The sequence below is a fragment of the Chionomys nivalis genome, chromosome 5 (assembly GCF_950005125.1).
Source record: "Chionomys nivalis chromosome 5, mChiNiv1.1, whole genome shotgun sequence".
Lineage (NCBI taxonomy): Eukaryota > Metazoa > Chordata > Mammalia > Rodentia > Cricetidae > Chionomys > Chionomys nivalis.
In genome coordinates, this window is record NC_080090.1 from 23,495,309 (window position 1) to 23,521,376 (window position 26,068).

General features: G+C 49.1%; 1 protein-coding gene across 2 annotated transcripts in view; it reads right to left on the reverse strand.

Moving 5' to 3' along the window:
- Olfml2b (olfactomedin like 2B) overlaps positions 1–24,999 on the reverse strand; it is a 37,332-nt gene extending 12,333 nt beyond the window's left edge. The window contains exons 1-6 of one of the 2 annotated variants that reach the window (XM_057769787.1): positions 24,437–24,999; positions 21,719–21,982; positions 19,736–19,843; positions 7,528–7,704; positions 2,886–3,111; positions 738–1,256 (exon numbers count right to left, since the gene is read on the reverse strand). In XM_057769787.1, coding sequence (XP_057625770.1) covers positions 738–1,256; positions 2,886–3,111; positions 7,528–7,704; positions 19,736–19,843; positions 21,719–21,982; positions 24,437–24,610 — 1,468 coding nt within the window. In that variant the 5' untranslated portion in view covers positions 24,611–24,999. Of the gene's footprint in view, positions 1–737; positions 1,257–2,885; positions 3,118–7,527; positions 7,705–19,735; positions 19,844–21,718; positions 21,983–24,436 lie in introns of both variants that reach the window. The other variant, XM_057769786.1, reaches the window with a different exon arrangement.
- Between the last annotated feature and the right edge of the window lie 1,069 nt (positions 25,000–26,068).

Here is a 26,068-nt window from a genome sequence, read left to right on the forward strand (position 1 = left end):
CATTTTCCTCAGTTGGGATTCCCTCTTCCTAAATGACTCTGGCTTATGTCAAGTTGCCATAAACTAACCAAGAACCTGGCTCTACTTTGCTATGACTCTGGGACCACTGCCAATAAAAACCCTCTGCTGGTTCATGGTCTGGTAACCTTGCTGTGGTAAACTCTATTTGGGTGCTGATGGACACTTTAGTATCCATCACAAACTGATGTTTGGAAAACTCATCCATGACAGTGAGGTCTTCATTTTATTCATTCATATGTAGTTTAGAAAGGAGATTACTAATCTTATCATTGATACAGTCAGATACATAAACACTTCAGAAATGTCCAAACCGTAGTTTTGGACAGTCAAAATTACAGTCCTATACAAAATTGCAAACTTAATTAAAATATAAGACTTTTTTGTAGGTTTTGTTTTGTTTTGATTGTTCGCTTGTTTCTTTCTTTGTAACTCTATGCAGAGTTCTCCAGTATTCTGCAGGTGACAATGCCATGTTTCATCAAAATGTTGGCCTTGCTGCTAGTTGTGAAAACTAACTGCCGGCCAGAGGCAGACCCTCCCTAGCCTTTCTTGCATTGCTTTGGCAGAGCTGAGAGTGAGACCCAGAGCCTCGCTCATGCCAGCCCAGTGCTCGGCCGCAGCTAGAGGCCTAGCTTCCTGGTCCCCATTCTCTACAGCGTTCTCTACCTTTTACCAAACCAACCAGAGGAGATCCAGTGCAGGGGTGAAGAACTCACCTATGACATTCCGGATGTCATCTTCTTCTTCGGGGCTCAGGATAGGGCCAGCAGAAGTTGCTTCCTGCCCCGCAGTCTCCTCTTCCTCAGGCATGTCTGTCCCAGCTGTGTCAGGCAATCCTGGGACCAAGTGTGGTGCGTCCACAGATGTGTCCTCAGGAACCACTGCTGGAGCAAGGGAGGCTGGAAGTGGTGGGATGGCTGTGTGGGCCACGGTGGTGGGTGGGACATGAGTAGAAGGCATCGCCCCCGTAGGTTCTGGAAACACCGTGTTACTTTGTGTGGTTGCCAAGAGCTGTACAGCTGAGGCCTGGTCAGGATCAGCAAGGCTGGCTGCTGAGGCAGAGGCCTGGACTGAGGACAAGGATGTGGCCTGGACGCTTGCATCAGTTGTTACAGCAGCACCGTGGCGAGTGGGTGCTGGCCTCCGGGTGGCACTTGTCAATAGGTCTTCATGCCTCAGGAGCTGATCTTCAATCAGCAAGTCCACGCCTGTGTCGCCACTGAAAAGCTCATCATCTGTGGAACAAACACAAGACTCATTTGTGGCCTGGGGCAAGGAACAATCTGGCCAAGAATGGGGGGCGACTGGCAGGTGAATAGGGTTCCTTGCTGCAAGGTGGCAGTGATCTTGGAGAGGAAGTGCAGGCAAAATTTCACCTTATCACTTTTATTTTCTTTTTGGCAGTCGAACCTAGGCCTCGTGCGTGTTATACAAGTCCTCTAGGTGAAGTCTATCCCAAACCCTCCTGGCTGGGGACTTAGAAGCTGGCCAGGAACATGGTTAGAAGGGCAGTGTCTTTCCTTGGGAGTCTGTGAACAAATTGTTGCTATTCTTACCCTAGCTTTGTGGGGGACTGGGGAGGAGCAGTCAAGGACTATGAGCCTGGACAGCTCACACCTGCAATGTTAGCACTTGGGAAAGTGTGTCAGGAGGATTTTGAGTTCAAGGATAGCCTGGGTTACACAGCCAGTTGGAGGCCAGCCTGGAAAACAATATCTAAAAATAATTTTAAAGGAAGAAAGACAGAAAATAAAACGACTAAAACCTTGCAGGAACAAACAGAGTGGCCAGATGAGACTCAATGAGATGGTAGGGAGCGATCCTGGAGAGGGTTAACACCGTAAGCCGAGCAGCAAGCGGGAGGGATGGAAGGATTCTAGGTGGGAAAGACAGTGATGAGAAGCGCTGGCCTGAATAAGCCTACTGAGGCTGAGGAGCATTGAGGTAGCTGGTGTGGACACAGCAGAGGGTGTGAGCGGGAGGTAAGGTCAGAGGAAAATGGAGTTTGGGTCATAGGCAGCTTGGCGTCCTTGTAGAATTCAGTTTTTATTCTGGGTGACATGGATGAAGCTGAAGGATTCTGAGCAGAAAAGACATGGGAAGCAAAGATTCGTTAGAGGGGACAAGGGCTCTAGGTGCAAGAAAATTAGCCAGAAAGTTAGATTTCAGATGTTCATTGAGAACACCAGGAGGTAAGAGAAACTGCAAGCAGCAGGCAAGGAGAAGGCATCCCAGGGGCTGGACCGGAAGCGGGATTTGGAGAGAGCTCCCACAGTCAATAACAGAAAACACAGCTAAAGCAGGCAAAATGACTCCGCAGCTACAGGCTGAGAATAAAGCAGCGGACAAAAGAACAAGCTGAAGCAGGAAGGCAGCTTGGAAGGCTGTTTCCAAATCCCAGCGAGGAAAAGCGCTGGTTCAGGGAGGGGGAATAGTGGCTTCCGGGGAGCTTTGGGCAAGGAAAAGAAAGATGACAGTAGACTTGGAGACAACACAAACAGGCTCGTCTATTCCTTACAAAAAGGCAGGAAGGTTGAAGGTGGACAGGGGCAGGTGCTGGATACTCAGCCAGCCTGATGACCCTGGAGAGGAGCAGATGGCAGAGCCTACCAAGTATCTCCAAGGAAGTCATTCTGTCCTGGCCTTGGTTTCTCCATCTGCAAACAAGGACTGGACAAGAAGATGCAGAAGTCCCTCCAACTCATCTATCCTTGGCCATGGTGTCTTCTAAAACCCAGAAAACTTAGGTGGCCTGCCCAAGGCTTCTTAGCAAACATGTAGGTAACTGAACACTGCGCTATGGGCGGTGTGTGGAGCCCCATCTCTGCAGGATCCAAATGGCCGTCCCGCTGACCCAGACTCACGCTGCTCTTCAATGTCATTTTCCTCCTCAGAGACCTTGGCTTTATAGTAGGTGATTCCCCTGATGACGGTGGGCTTGGAGGCCAGCCGACCCCTCAGGTACACCTCTCTCTGCAGGGGCTGCTGTGACTTCGTCACTGCAGGGGGAGCCAGCGGCTGCGTCCTCAGGAGTTCAATGGAGTTGATCTGCTGTGATACGGTCTCCTCCTGCAGGAACCGTTCTTCATACTGTTCCTCGGAGGGAGCAAAATGAAAGGACAAGTCACTCACTGCTCAGAGAGATGGGACAGGACGGGCAGTGTTGGAGCAGAGGCAGGCGGATCTCTGTGAGTTCAAGGCCAGCCTGGTCTACAGAGCAAGTTTTAGGACAGCCAGGGCTACACAGAGAAATCCTGTCTCGAAAAAAATGAACAAACAATCAGGCTTACTTTTTTATCACGTCCATTCAGAGATGAAGAAATTAAGGCACAGGCCTGGTGTGCTAATGCATGTCTTTAATTCTAGCACTTTGGAGGCAGAGGTAGGTGGATCTCTGAATCTGAGGCCAGCCTAGAAGACTTCTCCAATGTTAAAAAAAAGAAAACAAAACCTGTTTTTGAGTCACAGACTCAATTCTCAAGGGAAATAAGATTGCACTTCCATGACAGATGCTTTCCATGAGCACTACTGAAGGAAGCTGTCGCTTCTCTAGACTGTGAGAATTTGAAAGAGAAGAGGCCACCCCATGATCTCACTTCCCCAGGCAGATGTTCCTTAATATCTACTAAAGTTCTGACTCATAATAATCCCAAGGAACCTCCTCTATTTATGATTGGCATTTGATTTTGTCAAGTGACATGAAGCCTGAAGATAAGCATCCTGGAGTCTAGGAAATCCCCAGGACACGATGAGAATGTCACCTTGATGGCGCTGGCTGTGCTGAAAAATTACCTTGCCCTTCAGAGGCTATTGCCACACACTGGCCTCCAGAGTCTGTTGTGTGACAGTATCACGATAGCCTCCCAGGCAGGACAATCACCCACTTGGTGAGCAAAGAACTATGGGTGCAAGATTTGTACTGGCAGGACTCGAAGTCAGGGCCACCTTGCAGGCGACTCCAGCTCTAGGAGTGTGGGATCGTGAGTGTGGGAGCACGGGGCCAGCCCTGCTCTCCTGAGGATGCTAGTGGCTGAGGAAAGACGTAGCCTTCAGTGGTCACCAACGCTATCAGCCTCCTCCCTGATCAGAGGAGACGTAAGGTTCCTTAAACCCCGAACTTCAGGCCTTGGGAGGAAGGCCCTAATAGAAACAGCACCTGGGTCAGGGCACAGTAGGGTTTTATCCACTCCTTATTAGTTACAGAGGTCCAGCCATCATGACAACACCCCATCACTGTGCGCAGAGAGGGCAAACCAGGCTTTCGTTCTGACCTTTAAATCCAGCCTGGAGAAAGGCTGGCATGCTCCCTTCCCACTACAACTCATGGTCTGTACTTGTTTTCCCATAACGAAAGTTTTGCCAAATTGTGCAACAGATATGGCAGACCTTAAATATGTGTGTCTCTCTGGCACATAGTGGTGTACACATCTTTGCCAGTCTCCCTTTACTGGGGTCAAAGAACTGCCCAGGAAAACACAAAGCATGCTAGGATGTCAGCTGTGCCCTGGGCAGCTTCCATCCTCTATGCCAGTTCCCTGGGTCTCCCTCAAACCTCTGCTCTTGTGAGGTAACCTCTACCAGAGGAATGGGGACATCTGTTTGCTGGTCATGCCACTTTAGTGAGCACCTATTAAGGTCAACCCACTATTTATTATTTTTAGTCCTCACAAAAATGGAGCAATGTAATGTTACAAAAATTTCATCAATGAGAAAACATTTAGTAACTTAGTTGAAAAATCACTCAGTGAAGTGGCTGAGGAGGATACAAATGAAGTCACACAATCATCAAGTAGGCCTTGCTGTCACTTCCTGGGCCTATGTTCTTTCTTACACTAAGTCACACTGGTTGTAACCGCAAGACTACTTGCTTGCCATCCAAAATATGGCTTGCATCCCCCTGTCCCCAGGGCTGTGGCCTGGCAACTGCCCAGCAGACGTGGAAGATGTTTCATTTCCCAGTGGAAAGAGCGGCCTGTGCGGCTGACAGGCGGCCCCTGCCGCAGCCCCTACCTCAGATGCCCAGGGGTATCTAATTGATGGCTGGCCCTGGCTTCCCTCTGTGTTACAGAAGCTAGCTGTCATCCCTTTGTGGCAAACCTCAGGAACTGTCGTTAGTTCCAGGATCTCGGGAAAGGGCAGGGACTGCAGTTCTTGGTCCCAGCCAAGGATATAGAGCAAGACAGTGGACAGCCTTTGCCAGACAACATATAATTTCCTTGGACTCACTGGCGACAAGTTGAACTGGGTGGCAGCTGCCCCCACCATGCTCTGATTGCCTCTCTCTGTTCATCCAAGAGTCTGCCAAATGACTTCATCTCCTGGCATCTAGTGTTTCTACTCCCACGCTGCCACTCAACCTGGCCTCTGAGCCCCTCCCTCCGCCAAACTTCTAGACAAGGCCCATGTCGGAAGACCACCGTACAAATAATCACTTGCCATTCCAAGAACTCCTGACACTACCTGCAAAAACCAAAGATCAACAGCTAAACCATTTCCCCTGCTGCAGCATGGTGCTCACCAAAGACACAGGGCTGCAAGCACAGGGAGACGATGAGTCTACCTTTGGGCCTCCTACACTACCAGCCTGGCTAGGTGGGTTGTGCTAACTTCAGCACTGTGCACTGTGGGGACTTAAGGAAGGATGTGGACTTTGCTGAGCAAGGAGGAAAGGAGTTTGATGTGTTTGATTTGGTTTGCCCTCAGGAAATCTGAGCTGGGTTCCTGAACATACCACAGAATGTATCATCAAAACAACAGACGAAATTCTTCGGCTTAGCTGGCTGGCTGGGAAGCTGGAAACAGACGGCAAGGAGTACTGGCCGCACTGGGCAGTAGGAGACTGAGATGAGGGGCACAGGATCCAAGTGGGGTGCAAGAGCCCTCAAGTCTCTTTCTGGTTCCCCAAATCTTCTGGCTTTGGGGTTATGATCTTGGGTTCCCTCAGGGGTGACCCACCAGGCAGGCTAAACACATATTTAGTGGCCAACATGTCAGGGATACTCAAACATGAGAAAAAATATTTCTGAAGAAATATAATGTTTCAAAAACATAAAAAGCCAGATAATTATTACCCTTCCTCATTTTTATAGCATAGAATCACTTTTGACTTACATCTTGGGGAAGTTCACACACCATACTTTTCCAGTGCTTGTAGCCTCAAAGCCCTCTTCTCTCATTTTGCCTTCAGAACATATGTGCCCCAACGTTCCCAGATCCACCAGGTATGCTTGGCCCCACTACAATGAGTTTTTTTACCCAAGCGTTCTGGGCCTGTAATCTGGGAATGTAGTTTGCTTTGCAAAGTGCTTATCTTGCACAAAGTCCTGGGTTCAATCCTTAGCACCTCATAGACCAGGCATGGTGGTCTACAGATTCTGTAACCCCAGCATCTGGGAGGTGGAGGCAAGAGGATCAGGAGTTCAAGGCCATCTTTGGCAACACAGCAAGTTTGAGGCTAGCCTAGGTTAGCCTAGGCTAACCAACAACCAACCAAAAGAAAAAAGAGTCCTGAGTCCACATACACAACCTTCCTTCCTATCCAAATTCACAATGACTCAGGCCACAGAATCCCACAAAATAATGTGGCCTGCTAGTTTGGATCTTAAGTTCCCCCCTCAAAGGTCCATGTGTCGAAGGCTTAGTCTCAGGCCTGTTGTTTTGTGAGGTGGCACAAGCTTTAAGACATGGGGCCTAAGCCGGGCAGTGGTGGTGCACACTAATCCCAGCACTTGGGAGGCAGAGGCAGGCAGATCTCTGTGAGTTTGAGGCCAGCCTGGTCTACAAGAGCTAGTTCTAGGACAGGCTCCAAAGCTACAAAAAAACCTTGTCTTGAAAAAAAAAAAAAAGACATGGCCTAGTGGGAGAAGTCAGATGAGGACTCTAACCCCTTTCCACATCTCCTTTGCTTCCCTACATGCTGGGGTGACTGACGGGGCTCTAAAACTGGGTGGAAGGGACAGAGTCTGAAACACTCTGCCTGCTGCTTTCCAACTGATCCAAGATCTACGTCCAACTGTAAGATGGGGTACTGACCTGTGTCTGGCCTGATTTCCAGAACTTTAGTGATGACCACACAGTGATGACGGTGGCTAAACAAGTCCCTTATAAGCAGGAGGACCATATTGTTTATTGTCTCCAAGTTGAGACATTTCCGAGAGGAAAAAATGTGCTATCAGTCATGATGCCTGGACAGGCACAAACCTGGATGGTCCCAGGGACGAGAGCACATATGTCCTGCAAGGACATGCTCACAAATAGGGGCATTGTGAGAATGGTGCCAAGGCTCAGAAGATCCAGATTTGAGTACTAACTTCCGTCCTTACTCGCTGAACTTCCCTGGCTGTCAGTGTCGAGTGAAGCTGAGTTAATCCCTGCTCATCAAACCTAAGGAGCTGTTACACAGAAGAGAGACCCTGGCTGTGGAAGGACTAAGCCCTGAAGAGCTCTTCCCGAAATGGATCTCACTCTTCCAGGCTGAGGAGATGCCCTGGGGGTGTGGGGCTGTACCTCTGGGTGGGCGTAGGCTGCTGCTGCATCCCTCTGCAGGGCTGAGCGGATGTCGGGCATGCTGCCTCGGAGGTTTTCAGAGCAGTTCTCTCTGCTTCGCTTATTCATCTCGGTTCGAATTTCTTCCACGTCCTCTTTGATTTGCTCGTTTTCCTTGGTGAGATTTTTAGAGACTTCCTGAGGGGGGAAAAAGAGTTTTTGAAAAGAGAATACATTAAAATGTTTTGGAGACAGGCAATAGGCAACTAGCGACCATGAGATGTGTAGGTGTGGGGACAGCTTGGAGCATGGAGATAGGCAGCCATGGAGATACATGAGATGGCTCAGAGTGAGGCTCACTGGTCTGGGAACCAGTGACAGGCACCCAGTGTTTCCAGCTCTGAGACACCCAACTGCTAAGCATGCTCAGACTACCTTAGCTTCCTTACTAACAGCACTGCTGTGGCCAGGGCACCCGGCAAGCTCTTTTTTGGCTCTTCGTATACAGTGTTCTTACCAAGTGATGAAGAACAGTGCCAGCGATTCCATTCACTTGCACAAGTGAATCAATCATTCAGTGGATGAAAGAAGTGTATTGAGGCGACTTTAGAAAAGTTGGTCGGAGAAAGGAGTGTGCTAACTGCTTTCCTGTGAGCGCAGACCATTCGTTCCCGCGCTTTTGGATCACTCACACAGAAAATGGGTAGGCTGGCTTCAGAGTTTCCTACCCATGCCTTAGAACAGCTGCCTGAAATGACCCCAAGTTGGCAGTTGCCTGGCTCTAGCCCTGGTTCACACCAGAAAGGGCCAAACCTGCATCACGGTCAGCTGGCACTGCTGTCTTCCAAATGCCTGAGGCAGGCTCCAAACGCCCCCGGAGTTCTGTCTCGGGGAGGGGGCTGCTGTCACAGGGGAGAGACACTGCAGCACATTCTTCACCTGACGGATATGACAGTCAGAACGTTCCAGCAGGAGTGGGGGGAGGTACCTGCCGAAGGCGGGCGCGGGTGGGATCTGAATCACAGAGCTTAGCCATCCCCTCTGCCCAGAAGTTTATTTTAGAGGAAGCGACTTTAGGGATCCAACATTGTCCAATTATGGTCCTACACTAAGGCTTCTATAAGTCTCTACATGTTCTACGTGGGCTTTTGCAGAGAACCCGAGTTCGGTTCCCAGCACCCACATCAGGAAGCTCACACCCCTCCTGTAACTACAACTCCACAGTGATCTGACACCTCCTGCCTCTGGAGACAGCTGCATTCATATGCACGTGCCCACACACGGACACACAGGCACACAGGCACACAGGCATATAGATGTACACATAATTAAAAATAATAAAAATAGAACCCTTCAAAATGTTATTTCTGAGTGGAGTTAGCAACATAGCTCAGCAAGAAAGGGTGCTTGCCACCAAGGGGAATGACTTGGTTTCAATTCCTAGACATGGTGGAAGAAGAGAACCAACCTTGCAAGTTGTCTTCCAACCTTCACATACATGCTGTGACATGTGCACATGTGTGTGAGTGTGTGTGCACCTGTGCATGCTCCCATTCACAAATAAAAAATAAAAGGTTTTTTTAAAAAGGAAGATTGGGGATGCGGTTCAGCAGTAGAAGTAGTAGAAGCTTGTCTACCTTTGACAACACCGCAGGTTCCATCCTCAGCTCTGAAAATAAATATAATAAAAGAGGCTATGTAACTAGGGCTTATAGTCCCAGTTACATAGGAGGCTGGAACAAAAAAAAAAAAGACTACAAATTCAACGGCAGCCTTGAATCCAGAGCTAGCTCAAGGGCAGCCTGGGATCCAGAGCAGGATCAAGTTCAGCTTCAGCAACTTACTGTCAAAATAAATGACACAAAAAGAGCTGAGGATGTAGCCCGCAGTAGAACACTTGCCTAGCATGTGTGAGGTCCTTGGTTCAACCCCCAGGGTCACGTGTGCACGAAATCAGTTAAAATTACATGTCAGATGTGTTCACCCCTGGGACCTGTTTTTTAAGCTGGTGAGGTTGATAGAGGAAGCAGCCGAGTAAAAGAGAAGATATATTTGCTCTCTACACTTTACCAGACAAAAGCACAAGAGCTTAGAGGTTTCAAAAGCAGAGCCCTGCAGCCTAGTTGGTGCCACTAATGTCCTAGAAGGGAGCCTGGGTGGTTCAGAGCCAAGGTGATGTTCACATATCCAAGAAGATGGTGACACCCAGACACTGTGGCTCCAGGCCTCCTGTAGGGGTGGCCCAGGGGAGCGCAGTAGATTCTTGTTGAACTTTCCAGACTCCAGAACGGCCAGCGCAGCGTTTGAGGGGCAGTTTGTCTTGTGCTTTACAAGAGCTCATCATGTTCTCCACAGGTTAGCCCACGCCAGGCTATCCCAATGGCGCAGAATTCACTGTGAAAACTACAGTCCGTGAGAAACGGGTCTCATTTGGAGAAGTCACCAAGAATGAGAGCCTGTGGCCTTTTCCCGACAGGGCTTCAGGGGTGCAATGGTTAAAGTCATAGATTCCGGAGGAGGGTGTTCAGTTCACACCTCACTGCTGCTATTCCTAGCTTGATGACCTCAGGCGAGTTATTTAAACTCCCTCGGCAGCCATTTCCCATTAGCGAAATGTTGGCAGTACCAGCATGTGCCCTATACATGGTTATGAGGATGGAATTAACTGGTACATCTGACTGCATAGAGAATATACTAGGCAGGTATTGTTCATAGCATCATCATTGGAACAGTACTCAGGCCTAATCTTTCCTATTACAGAGAAGTTGCTGAGGCCTACAGCATGGGTGCAATTTGCTAAATGTCATTAAAAGAAAAAAAAAAACTGGTAGAAGGCCAGTAAGATGTCTCTGAGGGTTAAGTCACTTGCTTCAAAAAACATGGAAACCTAAGCTTCATTCCCAGAACCCACATAAAGTTGGAAGGAAAGAACTCGACTCCACAAAGTTGTCCTCTACACGTGAACTATGGCACACATACACACATCATTTTTACACACCATCACGATAAATAAAATGTGGCAGAGCTGACTCATCGCCCAACCCCCTGCTGGCCTTTGCTCTCGAAGTTCACTTACTAGACTACTAAGGGTGCCCAGCCAGTCCAGCCCATCCTCCGCAGTACCAAGCACTTCAAAGATGCCTCAGCATCCCTGTAGTTAACTTTCAGATGCACGAAAGATCCTATATCTGCAGAGCAAATCAGGATGCTGGGCTTCCACAGAGCCTCACTACTCATGGAATGGACAAGAGACCAGCATCATTAGCACCACCCCCTTCCCAGACCTACAGGATCAGAACCCTCATTTCCGCCAAATCTCCAGGTGTGCTGAGTCCACAAAGGAGTTTGAGAAATGCTGCTTTAAATAGAAGTTTGAGGTAGCCAGTAAACAGAAGTAGGGAAAAGCTGTTTGTGACAGCCAAGGTCTTCCTGGGTAAGAGCGGAAAGGTTCGTGGTCTCTGGCATTCTTATGAACCAGCCTAGAGCAGCCATCTCTCCCATAGCCTCTTACTCTAAACCAGAGAACAAAGGCCCGCAGCGCAGAGGCCCACTGTGTAACTTCTCTGTTAGTGCATGGATGCTGAGGACCGCAGGGGTGGCTCAGTGAGCAGGCATGGATGCTGAGGACTGCAGGGGTGGCTTCAGTGGGGGTGGCCCAGTGAGCAGGCATGGATGCTGAGGACCACAGGGATGGCTCAGTGAGGATCTCACTCTGGAGAAGGTCATCTTCCATAGGAAGTAAACAACAGACCAAGAAATGAGCAAACACCAACAAGAGTAAAGAATTATGGGAAACTAAATGAATGTGGCACACAAAAAGAGGCCAGTACTGACTCCCCACCAAGGGCAGGGACAGCACCCCAAGAGGGCTGAGTTGTGCTTAGACCCACTTCCCAGCAAGGGACCCAGGACTCCACCCAAACGGCTGATATTTTGGAGTGCTCGAGATGGTGGGGCACGTGGGCTTGAGTGTCTTTATTGTATGAAAGGCTGCCCTCTGATTCCAGAGCACCCCCAAACGTGATTTTCCAGTGCAGCAGCCCACAGGTGCAACTCCTGGCTCCTGCCCACTGGGCCCCAGGGGTTCCCTGCCCATTGGCTTATAGTCTAATTCTCTTTTTGATTTCAGCAAGGCCTTTAGTTTGGATTTCCACAGAGGAGGGTTTGACGCAGGCCAGCTCTAAAAACCCAGAAGAGTTATATAGTTTATTTTCCTCGTGGGAACAGCAAAGCCTGTTGCCGCCTGAATAAACACTAGGCTGGAGGTGGCATCACCCCCATCAGCCTGTTGGATTAAGCCAGCTGATGTCCCTAGGGTGGCAGCAGCAGCTGCTGCCCCTTTGAGGCTACCTCTACCCAGCCACCTCCCATGTACGGCTGCTGGCTCTCTCTGAGGCTGTCATCATCACACCAAGGACCTTTCATGGGGGCACTTCTTGGAGGTGTGTGGTGTGGCATTCACCCACTCAGGACGCTTAGGATCCTACCCTGTCAAATGGGCAAACACCACACCCTCATGCCTCAAGCTCCTCCCCTCTGGGACAGCTGAAGCCATGACATTTACGGCGTATACAACTTGACTCATGAAGAACGCACTGAAGACAGCAAGAAGGGTGCCTATCTGGCTTACGCCAGCTTTCTACATGGTCCTTGCCAAGGATCCTGGCGCCATGAAGTGGAGGGTGGAGAGGAAAAGTGAAAGAGCAGGCATCCCAGAGGGCTGGAATAGACGGCTGAACACAATTAAAGATCTGCAAGCTTGGCTAGGAGTCCCTAGACTAGGGAACCGGGGAGTGTTCACTGAAAGTGTCACGCACCAGAAAGACATGCAGTTGGGTATAGCATGGCAAGCTATCAGCTGAGAGCAAGCCCAGGAGGTCATATGGTGTCAGTGCTAACTGTAAGCAAGACTACAAAAACCAGAGGGAGGGAGCACGCGGGCTGGGCAGGGTCCCTGGGCAATGTAGCAACAACGCATAGGTGGAACGGGGGTCAGCAAGGGACATTCATCAATACACTGCTCAGCATATAATTTGCATTGGTGTGGAAGCCAGTACACCCAAATGTGCACGCTGGGAGCATGGGCGCGGGGAAGGGGTTTCCTCTGGGTGCAGACTCAACTCTCATAGCTATTGGACAAGGGTGGGCATGGAAGGTGGAGACAGAAGGTACGGTGCCTTACTTAGGACAGAACTACTTAGGGTGAGGGAGGAAGGTGGCAGAGCTCTGGCAGCTCTCTATGGCCTTGCTTTACTAACCAGAATGAAGAGTATGGACGGGGAAAGGCTCTGGAGGCCACAGCCTAATTTTATAGCCATGCCACCAACGGAACCTTTCCAAGCAGATTGGAGAAAGAATGAAGGCATCCGCTGCAACCAGGCTTGTTACAGAGAGCAGACCAGGGGCTGTGTGTGACAGAGTTCCTGGGAGCAAAGTAGGCTGGACACACAGAGGTGGCGCAGCTGCAGAATGGCCTTTTCTGTCACAGAAGCAGACAAACAGATGTGAATGGAAAGGAGCGCTACGGTTGGGATGGCTGAGGCAGGGAGGGAAGAAAGAACCCTGGGATACATTAGATACATGAAGGAGGAACCTGGGCCAGATTGCATGTGGGCCAAACCTTGCTCCCAAGTCAGTACATCAGCTACTTTGGCGTGCACCAGGCCCGGGAGCTGATAGCAAACGTGAAGTGGTCTTGCAGTTGTATTGTGAAGTTGTGTAGGGGTGAAGGAATCAAAAGTGGGAGAGCTATGGTTCTTGTCAGCTTGCCCTGGCTGTCCCCCTCCTCATCTGAGCCCTTGGGGATACAACTCAGACCAGATGGCCAGGGACAGCCATCCCAGCTGACAGCTGTCACCCAGCTAACTAGTAAGAGAGCGAGGGTAGGAAGAGCAGCTGCGAGCAGCCGGTGCGCCTGACGGCGGCACAGAAGGAAGGCTGTGGCCCAATCCCTCCGACCACAGCTGGTGGAGCAGGTGGACCTGGGGTGAGGGAGTCCCGGGCTGCTGCTCTAAATCCCTTCCTAACTGAACAGCTGCTGAGCATCTTGTGCGTGTCAGGTGCTGCTTAGCCAGGCCTGGGGAACAAAGAGGACTACTACTACCCAGCTGCCCTCAGGAGATCCCCGGCCAGCTGCCCTCAGGAGATCCCCGGCCAGCTGACCTCAGGAGATCCCAAGCTTGGAAGGGGGCTCAGATAAGTTCAGGATCCTGGGGATGAGTTTCAATGTTAGATGAACCTTCAGACACTTAGCCCCATGCTCCGTCATATCCTGGCAGTGATGAACTTTACCTAAGCCAGTGGATGCAAGGCAGACTCCTATACCTTTAGCCAAGAAGTAAAGCTTGAACTCCACAGTAGCAAATTAAATTTGAAGCATAGAAAGCCCCAGGAGAGGTGACATATTGGCTTGAACTCACATTAAGATGTAAATTTATTTAAGTAAAGCAGAAGTGTATACTGGAAATATTATAGCTGACCCTCTGCCTTTCCAGTGTGTACTGCAGGAGACAGAGTAAACCTTCCTCTCCAAAGCTGCGCTTGAGGAAGCTGCAAGGGTAAAATGACCGCAGAGAGTCCTTCTGATCAGGAGAAAGAGCACTTGGGGGTGTTTTGATGGACTGAGAGGTAGGGAGGAAGGGAAGATTGGAAAGCAAATTTTTCCCTAACTCGGTGCCAGCACTGCATAGGTGAAAATTACATTTCTTGTTAGTGCAAATGTGTATCCCCCTGAGTGAGGAATGCTCCTTTGATGGTACCTTCTGAGTCAGAACCACAGAAAACAATAGATCTTCAGATTTCGGAAAGAATCTCATCAATGCCTGGGCCAGTGCATTCTAGGGAGAGCATGCTAGTTCTGAGCCTGCAAAATCCAGCCGAGACTTCTAATCTTCCTCAGAGGAACACTATCTGGAGAAAACGCTTCAGCTGATGCACAATGTCCTCCCCAGTGCTCACTGGTGCCCAGGGATAAAGGAAAAGCCACACACGGGCCCAGCAACAGAAACCTCACTTCGAAAAATTGTAGGCATGCATGTATTTGGTTTTGTTTCTTTGCTGTTACTTGTGATGGTATCTTAAGTCAACCAGGCTGGCCTTGAACTCCCTATTGCCAGGAATTACCCTGAATTCTTGATCTTCCTGCTTCCAGCTCCTAGCGGCTGACACTATAGGTGAGGGCTACCAGTTTGTATTATGTATTTTATAAGCATGGGATATGCAGTCACACATATACAAATACATACACACGGCCATAGACAGGCATATCCAGACACGTGCACACAACTGTTTATAGGTGTCCTGCCACTAGGGGTGGGGTTCCACAAATATCATATGAACTCACTCATGAGTGGCTTTTAGATATAAAGCAAAGAAAAGCAGCCTATAATTCACAATCCCAGAGAACCTAGACAACAAAGAGGACCCTAAGAGAGACATACATGGATCTAATCTACATGGGAAGTAGAAAAGGACAAGATCTCCTGAGCAAATTGGGAGCATGAGGATCATGGGAGAGGACAGAAGGGGAGAGGAGAGGAAGGGAGAGGAGCAGAGAAAAATGTGTAGCTCAATAAAATCAATAAAAAAAAGAATCTTTACATCTATATTCATATAAATAAATAAATAAATAACATTTCAAAAGATTTGTATATTTATGGGAATTTTATCCCACCGAAGCTCCACAATAGAGCTGTCTTTTAATAATCTTTCTTCCATCATTTTCTTCACCTCTGATTAAGCTCCTGGAAGTAATATGCAGTACTAGGTGTCACAGCCCATGCTTCTAACCCTGCAGCCTTTAGAATCAGCTTCAGTCTTAGACAACCTGGAAAGTCTCTGTGTCCATGATACACCTGGAGTTAAGGGCGAAACTCTGCTTCCCGTTGAATCAGTGCCACCTAGGTCTGTGTGCAATGAGCTGGGTTTATCATCGCCCTTGGAAACTATAGGGTTCCCTCCTAAACTTCCTCTCTTCCCCTCTTCCAGCACTTATGCTGTGTCTACCCATCTTTCAACTGCACCTCCCCCATCACAGTCTCTGAATTCCCTTCCCTCCCCAGCCATTGGCAGGAGGCTGTCGGCATGAGTCTACCATGTTGAAGGCTGTTTCTTCTTCCTGCACCAGTTCTCAAAGCAGGGTGCATGAGTTTCAGGACTCCCCAAAGTGAATATGAAAGGTGTTTGGGGCTCAGATTTTGAAACCCAATCCAATAGTTTCACTACAGTATATCTGCCCCTCCCCAGATTACAAAGCCTGGCCTTATCAAGGACTGATGAAGTTTCATATCGGCTTGGGGGGACATAAGCTTATACTCGCTCGAGAAAACAGTTTGGCAATACCCCCTTAAGGTCTAAAACAGCAATTCTCAAACTGTGTGTCATGACCCCTTAGGGGGTCACATATCATATATCCTGTGTATCAGATACTTGCATTACTATTCATAACAGTAGCAAAATTACAGTTATGAAATAGCAACAAAATATTTTATAGTTGGGGGGTCACCACAACATGAGGAACCTGTATAACCTGTATTAAAGGCACATAGCATTAGGAAGGCTAAGAACCGATGCCCTCTGATAATTAATGGTCCACTCGCTTTATTCTTTGTCTTATGCCATAGATAATGCGAGCAGGCATGTGCCCGGGCGCACCCTATACAGGGTTGGTGCTACACAGGGGTGTTCCTGGGCTGTTCTGAATGATGGATGTGGAAATAATTCACATGTCTATCATCACTGAACATATAGGTAATATCCATATAGTATATCCATATAGCAGAATGGTACAGAGGAATAAAAACTGGTGAATCAGAAAACACAGAAACAACAGAGTTAAATGTTGAAAATGTGAAGTTAGGGGACAGCAGCTCAACATATACACGTTCTCAAAGACACACATGTGATCTATAGAAGTCTATATAATCAAAGTTCCAAAACAGATACAGCTATCACACTTGGGACTCATCCTTAGAGAATAAACTTGTACAGCAAAGCAAGGAGGGGGCTGGAGAGATGAATCAGTGGTTAAGAGCACTGGCTGCTCTTGCAGAAGACAGGGTCCCGCTCCCAGCACCCACAACCATCTGTACAACCATCTGTGACTCTAGTTCAAGGGGGTCTGATGCCCTCTTCTGACCTCCATGGGTACCAGGTACACAAGTGGCAAAAGCTCAAATACATAAAAATGAAATAAATAAATCCTTTTAAAAAATACCTAAAAAAAGAAAAGAAAACAAGGAAGGTGATTAAGCTTCCCTGGGAGTGAGCCTGGGAGGTCGTGGGGGTTGTGGGTGTGCTAACATCATTCAAAATAAAAGCTCAACTCAACTCAACTCAACCCGCAGGCAGAGCTGCCAGCGAGGATTTTACTGAGTGAGGAGTCTCTGACTGGGATTCATTTCTCCCCTCTTCCTTCCTCTTTCATCTGCAAATGAGGTTTCCATGCCTACACTCTCCTCTGTGCCTGAGACAGATGTGCACATGTGTGCCCACTTGCTCTGCCAAGCAACACACTTACTCTGAGAGAACAAACCCTCCAATCTGACCTCCTTTGGTCTTGTCTGACCTCCAAAGAACTCCCCTTGGGATTCAAGAATCTGAAAGAAGTGGGAGCAGAATTTTACTTCAGTTCCTCCTACAGAGCTGGGCTGGAGAGAGGGAGTGTTTTTTCCATTTACCCACATTCTGCCTTTTCAATCACTGCATACCCCAGACAGACGCCCTGCATAGTCTTGAGTCCACCACAGTCTAGGATACAGCGTTTTACCTCATGGGTCAAAAGACTCCTGTCAGCACAGCGACCTGTTCCCTCGGGTTGTTTGGCTTAGGGAAACCTCCCTGGAGTGGGACCTTCATACATATGGGAGACAGCCACATTTCCTTGAGAGACTCTTTTGGAAGAACTATGGTTTTTAAACTCTGGTTAGGAAAAACTGATGCCAACAGGGCAGACAACAAGAACTGGAAGGAACTTCTGAGATTGATTAGAAAGAGCCCTGGACCAGAACCAGAAGGCCTGAACCAGAACCCAGCCCTAACTCTTGATTTCAGGCAAGCCATGGAATTTCCTGAGGGCGCACATCCTGCTCAGCTCACAGAAACAAATCACTAAATGTATATGGAATGTGTAAAAAAAAAAAAAAAAAAAAAAAAAAAACCTGTAAAATGCTGTGTAAATACAAGGACGGCTATTATAAAAGTCCAACGCTGGCTACCAAACGTGAGCGTTGAAAAGAGATACTCTCGTCACTATGACGATTGAGACAAAACCTCAGTGACTCAGTGCCATCCCGCTGGGCCACTGCACTGCCCTGCACCAGATTCCTCCCGCTTCGCCCCCAGCCAGAAGTGGGTCCGCTGTCATGGGAGCTGGAATGGGCTTGGTCCATCTTGGGAGTCCATTCCACTGGCCTCTTCTGAGGATGGGTAACTGCCCTTGGCCTCTGATCTCCTCTCACAGAGCTATCTTCCCGAGCTGTACTTGCTGGCAAGAATGGAAACTATGTGGCTGTCAAGGGCAAATGAAACTGTGAAGGGTGGCTGTTAATTGTTTTCTTAAAGGGATATCACACATTTGGACAGTTCTAGGGGACTCTGGGAACTGAGGCACTTTCCAGCTCTGGGCTCTGGTTTGACCCTTCGGAACCAATGCGTTTGGAAGGGTCCTGTGTTTGCATGGATTCCTGAAGTGAGATGGTAATGTCATTCTAGTTATCAATATCGGCTCTACTTCGCCAGGAAGTCCCTCTGGTGACAGTCGGCAGAGTAGAGAGGGCTGATGTGGCCCATGTGGCTGCCTCACTCTGTCTGCAGGCTCAAGCTGCAGACCCTGGACCCTTCTTATCACACTTGGCAACTGAAGTGACTTTAGGCCCACTGATGTCCCCAGAGCAATGTTCATATTCTGAAAACTCTTCTCAGCACGGAAGGGTCTAAACTTAAGAGTGACAGAAGCAGAACTGGGGTTCACTTTCTAGGAAAGGGTTTTGAAACAAGCCTTGCTATGTAATTCAGGCTGACACTGAACGCATGATCCTTCTGCTTCTGCATCCCAAGAGATGGGATTAGAGACATGGGCTACCATGACTGGCTTTTGGGGACAGTTAAAAATCTGTTTCTCTCTCTCTCTCTCTCTCTCTCTCTCTCTCTCTCTCTCTCTCTCTCTCTCTCTCTGTGTGTGTGTGTGTGTGTGTGTGTGTGTGTGTGTGTGCGCGCGCGCCACAGCACAGGTGTGGAAGTCAGAGGTCCCTTGGGGAAGTCTGTACTCTCCTGCCACTATGTGGGTCCCAGGGATTGAACTCAGTAAAGGCGCAGGGGGCAAGCACCTCTAGCAACTGACTCATCTCACAGGCCCTTCTGGGAGTGTCTTTTACGAGTGAAGGGAAGGTGCTGAGCTAGCTAATCATGAATGCAGTGATTCATCTTCTCTGCCCAGCATTCCCAGCAGGGTATTGTGGGAATGTTTACCCTCGCCTCTCCTTGATCGTAACTTAGATGATGCTATGTTTAATGATTTTGACGTAGTTCCGTCATGATTAGTGTACCTTTTGTCGCCCAGAAAATCATACAAAAGTGGGCAGGACATCATGAGAGGGGCGGGGGCATGGCTGCTTGGTGGCGGCCGACAGAGTAACTCACTCTGCTAACTCCAAGCCTGCTGCTTTCTGCATAAACTAGAGATCCTCTCTTTCTCACAGCTACTAATCACTCAGCAGGGAACCTCCGACTCCCCATGATAGGACCCCCAAAGCCTATCTATTCCATGAGGAATGCCGACATGTTTGTGGTCAGCAACCCATACATATTCAGCAAAACAGCTACAAATGTTATTAAATCCAGCACTTAGAGCAGCGGTTCTCAACCTGTGGGTTGCGAGCCCTTTGGGGTTGCATGACCCTTTCACAGGGCTCCCATATAAGATATTTACATTACAATTCAAAACAGTAGCAAAACTACAGTTATGAAGTAGCAATGAAACAATGTGAGGAATTGTATTAAAGGGCCACAGCCGTAGGACGGTTGAGAACCATTGCTCTAGAGCCACACTCCGAAACTAACACAATACATTTATTTGCGCTTGAAGCAGTAACTCTTTGGGCACAAGAGCTAGACGTCAGCCAGCAGCACCCGTCCATGAGCTTCTCCCAGGGGGCCGAGTGAGCAGAACTAAAGGGTTCTATCCTTTGGGGCCCGCCTGCAAAAACAATAGTAAGACTGGACTCTTCCTTACCTCTTCCAGCTTATCCACTCGCCCCACCAGTTTGGTGGTGACTGAATGCAGTTTTAGGAGATCCAGGCCATAGAAAGCTCCTTCCAGCATGTCTATAATTGTGGAAAGCTAAGGAAAAAGAACAGAGGGTTAGTTAGTTCAGGTTCAGGGCTGGGGCCAAGAGAACTCCAAGAAAGAAGTTCTCTTTCAGGTCTCTATGTTGGAGGCTCTATATGGAGGTCACGAGCCAGGAATTGAGAAGTACCCTGGGAAGCACATCTGTGTAGGACACAGAAAAGCCCCAGCTGTGATGTGTAGTCTGCCAGCAAAAAGTCAGTTAGATAGATGACCTTACAGGAACATAAACCTGGGGTCTAGATGCTTTAACAGGTTGTTTGTGTCTGTTACAGAACAGGCCAGCTGCTTCCATTCTGCCTTTCTTACTAGACTCTAAGCTCCTCATCCCTGTTCTCTCTCTCTCTCTCTCTCTCTCTCTCTATATATATATATATATATATATATATATATATATATATATATATGTGTGTGTGTGTGTGTGTGTGTGTGTGTGTGTGTGTGTGTGTGCATGTGTGTGTGTGTGTGTATATACATATATATGACTCACTCTTCACTAGCAGGTAATTCAGAGTATGCCAGCACCTCGAGGACATGCTTCTGAAACCCTTCACTTCTTTCTAGACTAAACGCCCTGAAAGTCACCCAGTATCTTCTCAGTACAGAAAACTAAACTGACCCTGGCTTATAAACAACACAGTGGTCCGTGTTTGAGGTGGCATCCTGCCTCAGGGCATACAGCCTTCTTGTCTTTTCCAAATACCTCCCCTAATAACTTAGGCTGTGGCAGCATCCAGGGCCTGCAGAGCTGAGGCAAAAGGACAGGTGAGACATGGGAAAGCGCCTTCCTTCCAACCAAGGGCCTGTGTGGGGGAGAGTGCTGGGCCACGCCTCTGTAATCTTTGCTCCCCATGATCTCCTTGCTTTGCTTCCAAATGAAGAACTCCACACTGAAATGCTCTTCCCATCCCAGGATCCTATAGCTGGTTAGCATGGACTTTCATAACTTTCCTGAGTCCTAACAGATTTTGTCTGGTGTGGTTCCAGAAATCCCCACAGGGTCCAACCCTAGAACTGAATACTGTGATACTGGCTTCGGAAAGTAGCCCTGGATAGAGCCACCACCCTGAGTCACATGGCCAAACCCGAGCCAGTCCTTGTCATGTTAAAAAGGTCTCTGCCACTATGTCAGCGAGTGGGTGCCAGATCCTAGACCCAGCAGCAACACATCAGCCCTCCCCTCATTCACTCATGGGCATTGTGCCAACTACTCAATGGGTGTCATCCATCAATGTTCCCAGATGCCCCAAGGCCCTCCACACTGTATTCAAGGGCGCTGAACTCAGAGAAATCAAGGCAGCAAAGACTGGAACACAAGGCAGTCTGACCTCCCCACACTGCTAGTGAAAGAGCCAGAACAGGGCAGCTGAAGCCCCCAGCCAACCAAGGGGCTGTCCACGTGGACCTAAATTTCCCCGCTTACAAAACACAAGCCCTGGGGTAGTAAAGACCTGACTGGAGCAAGTCACTCTAAGAGTGGTGCCAGGACCAAAGGGCTCACTCCTTTTTGTGCCTTTAGCATCTTTTGTGTTCTTGGTAGGCAGACAGTAAATTGTAACAGCGATTTTCCTGGAGAACACTGAGTTCTTTTGGCCAGATGGGCCTGGCAGCTTCTCCAAGGCCTGGCCTCCCTGGTTGCATAGGAGGGGTGGGCATCGGGCAAAATTTTCTCCTCCCACTCCCATCTCTCTCTGACTTCAGAGATGAAAACGTCCAGCTTGTTAGATCAGCCTCAAATCGACACTGAAGACTCAAGGGGCCAGACCTGACCTTCTTCGAAGACCTTCCATGCCCAGTCACGAGTACGTAGTCTCTTAGAACCCCAAGGGACCCTCTGATCCAAGGCACTTCCCCATTGCCAGCTCCTACCTTCAAATCCCGGCTGTCTGCTTCCCGAAGCTTCTGGAGCCTGAAGTCTCCCTCACAAGGATTGACGGCAGATGGGGGAGCAACACAAGCACATTTACAGGAGGAGCCCGAGGTGATGGTTTCCACAGTGTAGACATCTTCCTTTCTCGAAGCCCCCGTGTTGATCCTTTGGCAGGCGTCTCGGCCCAGTGGTCTCACCACGCACTTGCACTGGCAGTCGGAGCCCTCAGACACAGCCTTCACTTTGTCGTAGTCTCCCAGCAACTAGACACACACATAGAGACGGAGTTGGAGGTATGCAAAAACAGGCTTCTCTAGGAGGCTGTCATTTCACTTTGTCAAATGCCCTAGCCAAAGGCTTTAGCCCTGAGCCATGGAGTGAACAAGTCATAGCTCATAATTCGCTGACACAGACATTTCCTTGAATGTACTCAGAACTCTGCTAGCACGTTGGCCTTGGAAAGCTGTCTATTTCTCGCAGGGGGAGGGGGGGCTTAGCCTTTTACCATTTAAAGAAAACAAAACCAAAACCAATCCTCATTGTTCTTTCAATAGCCCATTTGCTCAAATCCAGGTTTACATTAGAAACGGAGACAGAGTTGAAGGAGGAATGGGAAAGCTGGCCTTTGGATGATGAGGACTACAGGGGTCTCCTCCATTTCTTCAACACTTACAGAGCACCTCCTCAGGTCTGCGCGAAGCATGCTGAGAGGCAGTGATGGGCCAGGCAGAGAGCCTGTTCCGGAATAGCCCACAGAAGTAAGGTACACAGACTAGACAGCGCCAAGTGCCCCTGAAGAGCAGGGATAAACTTGTGCTGGGAGCTAAGGTTTCATCTGCTTGGAGGAAGTGGTATTTGATGTGAGCCTTCAAAGACAGATTAGATTGACAGAGATCTGGTAGAGACAGGGAAAAAAAAACCAGATCCAGAAGTCTGTAAGGTTTATGTAGCCTAAGTTTGACTACTGACCCAAAACTCTAGCCCCAAACCAGAAGAACCAAAATTAGTTACAATGTTAAACATTTCCTTCTGGACACATGCTCCTCCCAGCCTCCTCATGCAGGCTTTCTGTGGTCCCTGGCCTGGGAGAAAAGCCCTCATAAGTCCCATCATCTCATCTCCAATAGGCCTTATATCCCCAGAGCCAAGGCTCCTATCCTAACCAGGCAGAGGGGTTCCTTCATTTGACAACGATGGCAGCAGGCCGGCTTGGAGCCTGCCAAGGTTCCTCGGGATACTGTCTGCGGGAAGAGGGCTTGTAATGTTTTCCTTGCAATGGTTGGGTTTCTTCTAAAGCTAATGTTTGCTTTAAGATTGTTGTCAAATACAGACTGGACCAAGTGGGAGAAGGAGGTGTGTGTAGTTCAGGGTGACTTAAGCAGCTAGTCTCTCCACGCTGATAATAAATCGTTCCTGTCTCCTTTCTGAAACTGCCTAGGTTCCTAGGCAACCCTGCTCAGAGAACCCGGGATGGGTTCCTTCCCTTCAGGGGGCTCCGGTTTCAGGCAAGCTTTTGTTTATGGTTTTCCAGAGCCCCAGTGGGAGGAATTTTAAGTCTTTTCAATTGAAGGGTCAGTGTGAGGTTATGGGTGGGCACAGGGCATATGTTAGCATAATTATTAAAAGAAGAAACAAGCATTTGATCAACCTCAAAGTAGGGCTGACAGCTTTCTCTCTCTCTCTCTCTCTCTCTCACCCAGACTAAGAGCCTAGTGGAGGCACAGGCAATACTCAGCATCCTTTCTCTGACACTACTCATCCTGAAGACCATGGTGACGCCCACTGCACATCAGAGTGCCAGCATCGGAGAGCTCAAATGCCACATAAGTGAGAGAAGTGTCCCTTGCAGTCCTGAGAACAAGGTTGGAGACTGCCAGAAGCCCCGGGCTCGCCCTTTCACCTCTAGCATCTCTGGGAGGGCTATCAGGGTGTTTTGAGGACTGAGTGAGATTCATAAATGGACACGCCACAATGCTCATCACTATCGTGGGTCACTTGGCCCCCACTGAGAATCAGCCAGCACTGTGTGGATCCGTACTTCCTCTCTCTACTCCCAGCGAACCAGGTCTTGACATAAATCTCTCTGCCCTGGGGTTCCCCTCATATGCATCACACATGTGGCAGTTGTCTTCGCCCTGTGCTTCGGCCCCCCAGTGTCCCATCTGAGCCCATAAAACATCTCCCATGGCTTATGCCATCTGCCTCCTATCCAGCATGCCCTCCTGTTTACACATTCCAATTGTGACAAGCACTCTCCAGGCAAGAGGTACTTTTCACAGCCTTTATACCAGCACACACACATTCACCTTTCTTCTCGAGGACTGTATGAAGTCCTCCTTTCCCCTCCTTTCTCCTCACTTGGCAAGTTTGAAACACTCCATAATTGTTAGAGGAGGACCCATACACCGACTTTTAAGAAGATACCTTAACAAAACAACCAAAAAAGCTAGAGTGGTGGAATCTCCACACTTGAGAAGTGAGAACCAGAAATTCAAGGCTAGCCTCAGCTACACAGTGAGCTGGAAGTCAGCCTGGTCTACAAGAAAGTCTGTCCAAAACCAAACAAACAATATACTATAATAAACGAAAAGGAAATACCCCCCCTCACTAAAAATAAAGAGAAAACCAGCTGCTCACAACTCTTCATCCAGGGCCAGCCTCACATCCTTGTCATCCCCCCAAGGCAAGAGGGGAGGGCGTGAGATTCCTCATCCTACCTGAGATAAAACGTTCTCCTGGTTGTCCGCCTCATTTTGCAGAGTGTCATCCTCCGTGGGTGCCACTGTTTCCACATCAGGGGGCTCGCTTGTCCCTGTGGGAGGGGTACTGGACCCCCAGACCCATGTCACCATCAGAGCAAAGCAGAGAACTAATGTCAGAGGACTGGCCATGAGTGGCGACACACAGAGACCTTAGTCCCTTCAGAGACCACCTTGGGTTGGGGAATCTCAGCAAAGACAGGCTGGAAGGCGTCTTCACAGGAGTCCGGAAGAGTGGCCGCTGCTCGGAGAGCCGTCTAAAACTGGGTGTGGCTGAGTGGAGCAGGACTGAACTCCCCAGGGACCCTGAGCATCTCCTCCCTGACCCCAGCAGCCTAGAACTGTGCAGAGAGGGCACAAGAAAGAGGTGACCGAGGGGGCGGAGGCGGGCGCCGGTTCGCTGAGGGCGTCACCGCAGGGTGGGCTCAGGTGGAAACTGGCGCCGGGAAACTCGAAGCAACGGGGACCGAGTGCAGGACGGACAGTGGCCACGGCGCGGAAGGCGAGGGAGGGCTGCTGGCCCAGGGCGCCGCGGGGCTGGAGCGGAGGGAGGGCGGAGCCTCTATTGTGCCGGGGCAGAAAGATGCAGCCAGTGACGGCGCGGAGGAGGAGGACCGGGAAGCGCACAGATTTGGGCTCTGCGCCTGGGGACCCCGCCTCCTCCCCCGATCAGCCACTGCGCTAGTGGGCGCCGGCCGGCGTGGGAAGGGCGCAGCTGGCCTTGCTTCGGACGGTAGATACTGACCCCAGTGGGACTTCATGTGTCTTTTCTCGAGTTTTCTTCACGCCCTGACTTGTCCCTGGACTACAACTTGTACAGAGGAGAAACGCCCGCCGGATTTGACTCCACCGGGAGTGCGGGCAGCTTTGAACTTAAGGCCAATGGTAGTTCGCATGCCTGCCACAACTTTAGAACCTGATACCTTCACCCAGAGGATGCATCTTGAATTTTTGCCAGAGGGTGGCAGAGTTAGATAAACACTTAAAACTGGCTACGGGTCGCTAGCGCTCTGTTTGTCCTGGTGACTTCCCAGAACCAAACAACTACCACAGGGAACACCTCTTAAAAATCTCATGGTTTGGGACCAATGGCCAGGCCACTCCCTCTCTCTGACCTGACAATCTTTAAAGGGTGTATACTTGCAAGGGCTTGGTAGTATACCACCGTGCTTTTTAATCAGTGTCCCCTGTATTTGCCTACTCTGAAGATTAACAATGTGTCACTTTCAGGAAGAACATTCTATCGTCCAGGACAATTGTCTCTCTGAAGATGCTCAATGGAGCTAGATCAATTCAAGGATTGGACCGCCTTGAGAAATCCCAAACACCTTGTACCTAAAGCTAAGCAACAAGGTTGGAATAAACGTAATAAATCAAGCAGACTACAGCTTAGATGTGATGATAGTTGACAGAAATGTAATGTTACCATTTACTAATCACCATTACTAATATTTCAGTGCTAGGGATCCAACTAAGGGTCTCCTGGATCCTAGACAAGCTTTCTGACACTGACCACACCCTTGACCCTAATAATAACAAGTATTAGTATTTTCTTAAAAAGAAAAAAAAAGATTATGTAGAAAAATCTAT